Raw genomic sequence first — 9,355 nt, 5'->3', positions numbered from 1 at the left:
TGAATTATGCCAATGTTGCAATTTTGATTAATAATGAGGTTAAGTTTTCTGAATTAAAAGGTAACTATACGATATCTGTACCATTGTGTTATATATTGAGTTATCGCAACAGTTTTTCTTCCTTTGGAACGAAATGGAATAATGTTTAATGTCAAACTGATGTTTCTGAATAAAAAAAACCACTTCTGCATTACGAAAAACGATTCTCTTTTTCTACACGAAGTAATTAAATTTTTCTCCAGCTCTTAACGAAGTTAACTTACTAGGCAGTAGTAAAATATGAATACTTGCCTGATTACTTTTTATGGATCACGGACTTTACTACGAATTTTGGGGCATTGTTTTTGGTATTTTGAGAATTTCTGATATATGGAGATCTTTCACTTGTAAATTTTCGTGTTCATGTCTGGAAACTGACTTTGTCGAGAGATGTCAATTGCAGATGGAATGACAGTCGAAATTAATATCGATACATTGATCGTATCGTAACGTCAAATCTCAATTCAACTTTCGAACATGAAAATTATTCATGAATTTTAAAAGCCTTTCAATACAAGTAGAAATGATAACAAAAAATTAACATCAAATAGTAATTAAGCTGAAGTTTCATTACTGTATTTTAACTTTTACGTTTCTCTACTTTCACGCACTAATTTATATTTTCTTATATTTTATTACAAGCGTCAATCATTGACATACCGCGAACACTTCTTCGTATTCCCAATAACAGAACAATAGTATCATTCGTGGTTACTTAGTATAAAATTATATAGTATCCGACTTACCTGGCGAACCGCCGCGAACATTATAATTAGACACACATTATACACATCATAGAAAAATATTTAAGCGCATAGTAGACGAGAACTTTCTAAGAAACCCTTTTGTCGGTAAAAGACGCTAAATAACTGATCTCGAGCACACTATCTTCCTGTACTTTTTCAACGGAAAATTACAGAGCCAATACTCGACTCGTTGGTAAAACACTATCCACGACTTTTACAAAACGCGAGTATATTCGTTTGTTGCATATCAAGAGATCGACGTCACGAATTGGTACAATTCACTCTTATGGTCTGTGAACGCTTGCACAAATTCACATTTCTTTATAAATTAATTTATCAAAAACTAGCATTAATTAGAAATTTCTTTAATTAAAACACTGGAGCTAGAAACTAGATGTATACACCCGCTATAATGCATAATTGTAATTAAATTCATAGCCTGTGCACATTAATCTGCACGTATTGTCAAGTAAATGTAAGAAAGTGAATTGTACTTCTGTTGTGACAAATATATATTTCATACTATGCATGTATATATCTTTTGAACAGACATGATTATCCAAAACCCAGTATAGTAAAAAGTTTAAAACGAACATGGACTTTCTTCGAACCAATCTAAAAACTCAACGTCTCGATGAACGAACTGTTAATACGAAAAAAAGAAAAAATCTACACATTTCAATTCCTGTTTCTTCGAGTCGGGGTCATGTTCGCCGTCGGGTCAAGAGATGTAAAATCGGCCTGGTTGCAAAGTATGTCCACCTAAAACTTTATTACATCAACGTACGAAAAAACGTAATAAATATTATAAATATAAGTATAAAGTAAAAGGGTCAAATACAACTTGCTTTCGTTCGTTCTGTGTACATGGGAGGTTCAGATGTACCGACACAGATGAACCCGTGTCTCGGTGAACTGATCGCGAAGACTCGGCTCTATGTACAGGATTATTACGGAAAAAGAGACAATGGAAACCAAGTTGCACGCAAGTGGCAGCCAGTTCGTCGACGCAGAGGAATTGCATCGTACAGGCGCGTAAGGAAACAGTTAACCGCGAGAATCATCGAACAAACCTGATTATTATATATATATATATACATGGTGTTCAGAAAAAGATGGATCACATTTTCACAGAGTGGATTCTACATAGCAAACAAAAATAAAATAATAATATAATAATAGATGCAAATCAAGAATGACAAAATTCCGTTCGATGTTTCCTTTCCGAATTATTAATTCTTGAATCATACTACTTGAACAGCCAATTCCCAATTAATATTAGAGATGGACAAATTCATTATTATCTAGATAAAGAGTTTCGAATAACGAATAAAAGATACAAAAAAAAGGACTTTACCAGTTTTCATTGATTAAACGTAGAAATTCCAATTTTTATAATAAAATGTCACTTCTTCTTGACTGAATCCACCCTGTGAAAACATGCCCCACATTTTTATTAACAGTCTGTATATATATATGCATCTCGTTAGACCCATAGAACAGATCGTTCTCCACAATTTCTATTTGATTCAGTTTGACGAGGATCCACGTGATGACGAAAAGCTCTCTCCTCTCTCCTCTCTCTCTCTCTCTCTCTCTCTCTCTCTCTCTCTCTCTCTCTCTCGATCACTCACACTCTCTCTCTCTCGCTCTGCAGCTATTCTTGTATTTACAACATATATTTATATTTATATGTATATGTATATACTTAACTGGTCTAATAGGATTACTGTAACAAGTTACCAAAAAATATCTACACGTAAAAATATAGAATATGTATATGTATATACATATAAACACACATACACAGTATGTCGATCGGGCGCGCACGTGCGTGCATGTGCTACCGGCATCTTCGTTTTCTTTCTCTCTCCCGTCACTTTTTAATTACAATGACGTCTCCTACAAGGGTGTCGAAATCGGAATAACTAGGATTACATAGTCCACCGAAATTTTCAGTCCTCACGAGTCGATATTGATGACCACCGGAAGTCACAGTTTCAAGAATTTTCGACCACGTCAGAAGTCTGAGTAGAATCATAGAGTACCAGTCCAAGAATTTCGACTACAATTACAGCGACTGAATTGGATAATTCACACGTTCTTGGCTGTTTCACAGACTGCGGATATTCATGCAAAATTACAATCCTGTAACTTAATCGAACAAATAACACGAACGAAAGAAGACCTTAATATTCAAGAAATAAAAAAAGTCTACTCACTCAAACATACGTTAAAAACATCCACTCACTTTTTTTTCTCAATTTCCTGTTACACTGTATCTCGACACTGTTTCGTACGCCATAAATGCATAATTGTCCGCAGTCTAGTTTCCACTTTAATGATCACCGTAAACATAACCGGTCGGGTGGTATTTCCGATTCGACTACCCCAGTCTCGTCTACCCTTTTGTCTCCCGATTAACACATATTCTTTTTTTTTGTTTCGTTTGCTACACGTTACCAGGCCCTTCCGTTCACGGAAGAAGCGTAATTCTCCCTTCTTCGTCGTCGTGTGCGTGTGATTAAATGTTCCTCACGGTGTACGTGCACGCGCGTGTACACGGTACACAACACGCGTGCATCGTTCAATTCTGGGATTTTTTTTTGGCCCGAGTTCGCCGCGTTTTTCTTTTAATATTAATATCCCGCTGGCAGATACTTGACGGTCGCCCCTCCAGACGGTCTCGGATGTCGTTCACGAAGACACAATAGTGCTTTAACATGCGCCTAACCAGAGAGGAGCAACACGCTCCACGATATTGCAAACACGTTCGGGCGCCGTAATCTTAACGATCTTTCCTCAAATAGTAGTTGGACAAACGACGGTTGGCTATGTGGTAACTATGAGTACAAGTACAGAGACAACGGTAACATTTTGTACAGTTTCACGTACGGTAGAACTCTGTTCATCCTGAACTCTCTTGGAAAATATTTGGCGGAAGTTCCAGGCAAAGTACGAGAAGTTGGCCTCCTATTTTCTATGCTACTGTAGATGGCCATTGTGTGGACGCCAATTCTGGTAAGAGAAATGGTTATTTATACGGAGAACTATTGTTGTAGTTATGTGAACTCTTGGGTGAACTTACGGTGTTCGGATAAATGGAGTTCTACCGGTAGTTCGATCTACAATACGACGCCGTGGATCATTGATGATCCATACTCTATCCTTCGGTTGACTTTTGAGAAAAAGAAACGAATTATTGTAGATTAAAACAAAAGTCACATGGAACTTTTGTAAAGTATTACAAGCGAATATAACAGTTCAAACGGTACAAAATGTACGAATGCAATGAAACCGTTGATAGACGAGGGGTAACTGCATAACGTCAGTTTTTTCGTAGATCGGCCCGGCACAGAAATGTAAAATCGCATAAACATCCACAGGTCTAGTAATAGTATGCGCTAACACGGTCTCTATTACACGCACATTGAGAAATATACTCGAACGACCCGCATTAAAACGGCGAATGCTTGCGTCACTTAAGAACCGCCTACGAACCACATTTAATCTTAGTAAAATATATTCGATACACGCATCTATGAGTGTTAACCCCCTACAGTCCAGTGTGTCACAATGAATATTGTTATATCGTTAGAGACACTACAGCACGATCAAATTGAATGAACTGTTCAAGGTCGCTGTCCCCCGATCGTGAAACAATATTCAAGAAGTACACGGCGGGGTAACCCTACATCCTAGAGACAGTGTCGACCGATCTTGAACAGTCAATTATCTCCGTTTGAAGAACTGATCATAAGATTCTATTCAAATTCCGATACAGATTGAACGTTTCAAAACAGATCCATAGAGGGTTAAAGAGGAAATATCAGTGGCCATGATCGAGCAAATCGTAGTGGATCATTTTACGGTCGTTTATTAATCGTGTTGAACGACGACACCGTTCTCATCTAAATATCATCACAGACGGAAAAAGACTTAATTGCAATGCAATAATGGGGCCAAACGGACATCACGTTCGCCTCGCTCTGTCGCCCTTCGGTATACCCTCGAAGGTCTTCTTGATCTCTCTCTCTCTATCGCGTCGTTTGACCGTCTAATTCGTTCGACCTCGAAAGAGAATGAAGTTGAGGAAGCGAGAAACAGGGGTGGAGGGGAGGACCACTGACACGTTCCTTGTGGCGATCTCGTCTGTGTTCTCCTGCCTTCTTCTTTTTTGTTTTGTTTATTTTTTTTCCGGTTTTCCATATTTTTTTCTGTTTCTTCTCGTTCTTAATTTTTTTTTTATTTACAGTAACATCGAGAGGGATGCCGAAAACCGGGCGTCCATCGAACACGTGGATAACTCGCACGACGAATAACGGGGGGAGGAATTCTGCACGAGCGTTAACAATAATAAACCGTGCGTGCAGAGGACAACAAATCGCTGGTTAACGTCGCTTAAACTATTCGTAAGACTTCGCAATAATTCGTAAACCATTGTTTCTGTTCAAACGTTCATCTCTTCTTATTTTTTTTTTCTTCCCGATTTTCATCGTCCCGGGACTCGTTCTCTATCCATATTCCCCCCCACGGCAGAGGGGAGCGCGATTTGAGATTCACTGAAACGATCTTCGCGCGGCTACCGACGCGAAGACCTCCAAAGTGTTCATTTTGTGCTAGTAGCTCGAAGATGAATATATGGCGATGAAACTGAAGGAGGACGCCGCTCACTGACAATCGGAGCGGGGCAAGAATCGCAATGAATCGATGCTGCGAAATAGCGAGATGGTGGAGATCGATGGAAAGGTGAACCGTGCGAAGAAACGATTCCAACTCGTAGACACATGGTGCCTGGCGATGGAGCAATTACCACGCACATTCAAATCACTAGACAGACATGCAATTGGCTACCGTCCATAAGTAACTTTTACTGTTCGATACTAGTTTAAATATTGCTTAGTGAACTTTTACTATTCGTTAAATGGTATGCTTTTAGATACCTTCAAAGAAAAATCCCTGTATTTCATGTTCAAATGGTGTTCTCGTATTATACTTATGGACGGGACAACTAATCACGATGTCGAGGTCTCTAACATTACTCCTGCATCATCTGTAAACTATTTCCTCTTAGATTTTTCGATTTTGTATTTGAACAATTGGCAGAGTCAGACATTATTTAAGCCAGGATCAATGTATGTACTCGAACCGCGGTACTTTTCTTCGCCCGGTTCGCGTCTCCGTCTTCCGTGTGTACGCGTGACAACATCTGGTGTGTATATAGAATGCAAAGATGTCCTTATTCCGAGGAATCACGAATTTCACAGTGCGCGTATATAACTTGTTTATCACAATAGAACGGTTAAAAGTAGCGCGACACGTCGTCACGGGTGAAGAGATTCTCTGTAAGCCTTTTTCCAATAGAACACATTACAGTCGTTTTAAAAAAACCATCATCTAAAAGACCAGAGACCACCGGTCGTGTATCGGACGCAGTGTCCGAAGTCGTTCGTGTTTTTCTGAAGAATCCAATACATGGTGCGTCTATTGTCGCTACGGGTTCCGTTCGTCGAGAACCGATTTTACTTTCAATCACATGTCTACAGTTATACTTTTTTCTATGTTTCGTTTTCGACTGTTCTGCTTGGTCCCACGAAATTGCGCGATCGCTCGAGAAACTACGCGTGAGCCAATCCGTCTGACGAATCCGCGTGGATAAGGAACACACCAATTTCGAGGGTGGTGAAGGGGAGTCTACACACGGAGATATACAAAACTAGAGAGAAAACGAACCGTAATTGACCAATCTCATACGCATTCGGTTGACTTTCATCGGAATAAGGCATGCCGCTGTTTTCTTGTTTACCTTTTCATTTCTTTTCCAAGTAATCACAAAGAACTACATCGTCTTGATGTTTGGAAGTTGATTGAGATTAATAACGCGCTGAAAAATAGCAGCCAGAGGAAGATCTCGCGGCATACGAAGCAGACCTGGACGACATTGAATTGTCTCAAAGTGATTATTCAAAGAAAAAATTATCTGATCCGCGCAAAATCAATGTTCGAGCAAAAGATATACATATCTATATATATACACATACATTTCAGAATTATTTTATAATTGAATTTCGAATAAAAATATTTTTTGTATATTACAAAATGTATAGTCATATCACTTGCAACGTGATTTTTCTGTTAGAGGTCAGACAGTGTACGTCCAGGTCTGAAAGAAAGTTGCGGTGCGGTGTTCGTATCGCAGCGACGCCTGATTTTCCAATTGTGTCGTTGTTCGAAAGTTTACAAAAATGAATCCGCTATCTTGCGTCTCGAATCCTACATATTTAACAATTAGTACAGTTCGCGCGAGTGTTTATACACGCTCGATTCAGCGGTTAATCCTAAGTATCTTCACGTTGTCGGAGTATCTGAAAATAGAGATATCTACGCGTTTACGTTTGTTTGCTTCTTGTTTTTTCTTTTTTGTTTATACACTAATCTGACCAGTAACTCTCGGATACCTCCTTCATCTAAGGTGAATTCATCTGGTGAGAACTAACGTCGGTACTATTCGAGTTATCTAATCCCTTACATTATGTATAAGTCGTATCAAAATCAAGGAAAAATAGGTTTCGCGATTGGACGATAACGAACATGACTGGTACACAAGCATCGTTCGAACCGGTTGATTTTTCTTTTTCTTCGGTCGTAATTGTTTCTTTCATTTCGTCGTCTGTTTCGCTCGTGTCGTAAAGTCTCTTGAGAAAGTGAACACTGCAGAAGAAACTTCTGGTCGAGTCCTCGGGCATTGGAGGCTTGACGAGAGCTCGGTCGCATCTCTCTGTACCCACTTTTCTAATAAAGCTTTTATCTCCACAGTGTAAGCCTATTTACGTATACATATATGTTTATATATATACAAATACAACAAAAGTAACTCCGTTGTTGTTCGACAGCCTGTGTCGCGCGATCACGACGGACATTAACTGTCCCGGTTGGGGTGCTTGGCAAGGAATCGTCGAGGCCAGGGTAAAGGCCAGTCGTATTGTCGTGGCACGGTGCCGCCCACATTTTTCTCGAAATATTTGAAAATAGGGAACCACCAGAGCCGGGCCAGAAAGTTGTTTGGTTCGTATTGCTGGAAACACGGGAATTATTGCTTTAATACAGCGATTCCGTTAGGTCGGTGCCAAATATTTGTCGGTCTTATATTATTTCGTCCACTTGACAACGATACAAAATATTATGTCACTTGATTTGACATTCTTATTCTAAAAATAAAATTCTCTCACAGAATGCATCTCTTGCAGCAATGAATACTGTAAAAAATCTTGTAAGATACACAACAAAAAAAATAAGAATCATACATATTTCAGAGTTCGACGGTATACGTGTGTGACGACGGTCTCTCATGAAAGAATCACCTGTATCTGACTAATTTCATTTACCTATTTTTATTAGGATCAGGTTTCGAGACAGCACATAACCAATACTTAACAATGTTACTACTATATATATTGTCCCTCTCTCTTGCTCTGTACATTCTCTAATTATTATTCTTTTACGTTGAAATAATCATAATAAAGTCATATTCTTATTATTGTCAAATACTGTGCAAATACGACGAATCTTTTGCACCAACCTAATACTGTCCGATTCATCATAGCAGGAAATATCTTTGACCATAGAAAAATAAATTCTACGGGGCAATGGATTTTTCCAAGTCAACGCGTTCACTTACCTTAAGATGCGAATTATTAGCCAAGGTATGATAGATATACCATAAGCGTGTGGTTACGTAGTATGCTATGAGAACGTCCACGGTATAATGTCCGTGAGCCATCAGGACCATTACTACCCCAACGAGAACAGCTATCCACGCCAACCAATGAATCGGTTGACATCTTCTAGGAGAATCTACATTTTTTAAATTTCTAATTAGTTTTCCTCCACCGTTTCATGTTTCAATGTATGTACAATGTATTACAATCGGTAAATTTAACGTACACTCCTTGATAATCAGGTAACTAAGTACAAGCACAACCGTGTGACCGCTGTAAATGTAATCCCCGCAGTAAGTGTGCTTGCCGTTTATGGACAAGCCGAAGCCGGAGATGAGCTGCAGAACCCTCTTCGTGACGAGAAGCGGGCTCGTGTTGTTCGCTTTTGGGCTGCAGAAGTACGTTTTACTGGCTACCGGTAGTACCGTCACGTACATCGTGATACTCCTCATCATGTACAACAGCCCCATCAAAAGAAACACCCGCCTAACAACGATAAATCTGAAACGGAACGAAAGGATACACAGTGGTAAGAATAACAATAACTTTCTACGACAGTTTACGATATTGGAATAAGCGCTTCTGTGATTCACTCTGTTTACGACTGATAGTGGGGATCGATGAACTTTACTTCGCATTAATTAACCATTTTATAATAATCTATCACTTGTATTCTTCGAGTCCACAATATTAAGTGAATATGACTCGAAAGGATATAAATTTAGAAATGATGTTTACTGAAGTTGACAATTACTAATACACCTAATACTATTTTCTACTTATAAGGATGTTTCATATTAATGGGTCATTTGATCATATGACTTTAAATTTTCAATTCTACGTCTGTAAAAT

The 9,355-nt window shown here is 38.8% G+C and overlaps 1 protein-coding gene across 2 annotated transcripts in view; it reads right to left on the bottom strand.

Annotated features, from left to right (window-relative positions):
* Nucleotides 1-6,964: 6,964 nt before the first annotated feature.
* Nucleotides 6,965-9,355, bottom strand: part of LOC107187999 (phosphatidylcholine:ceramide cholinephosphotransferase 2) — a 28,634-nt gene continuing 26,243 nt past the window's right edge. For both annotated transcript variants that reach the window (XM_015576214.1, XM_015576213.1), the window contains exons 4-6: nt 8,730-9,004; nt 8,464-8,639; nt 6,965-7,860 (exon numbers count right to left, since the gene is read on the bottom strand). In XM_015576214.1, the coding sequence (XP_015431700.1) occupies nt 7,705-7,860; nt 8,464-8,639; nt 8,730-9,004 (607 nt within the window). In that variant the 3' untranslated portion in view covers nt 6,965-7,704. The remainder of the gene's footprint in view (nt 7,861-8,463; nt 8,640-8,729; nt 9,005-9,355) is intronic.

The sequence above is a fragment of the Dufourea novaeangliae genome, unplaced genomic scaffold (assembly GCF_001272555.1).
Source record: "Dufourea novaeangliae isolate 0120121106 unplaced genomic scaffold, ASM127255v1 scaffold109, whole genome shotgun sequence".
Lineage (NCBI taxonomy): Eukaryota > Metazoa > Arthropoda > Insecta > Hymenoptera > Halictidae > Dufourea > Dufourea novaeangliae.
This window is presented reverse-complemented; position numbering and strand designations above follow the sequence as displayed.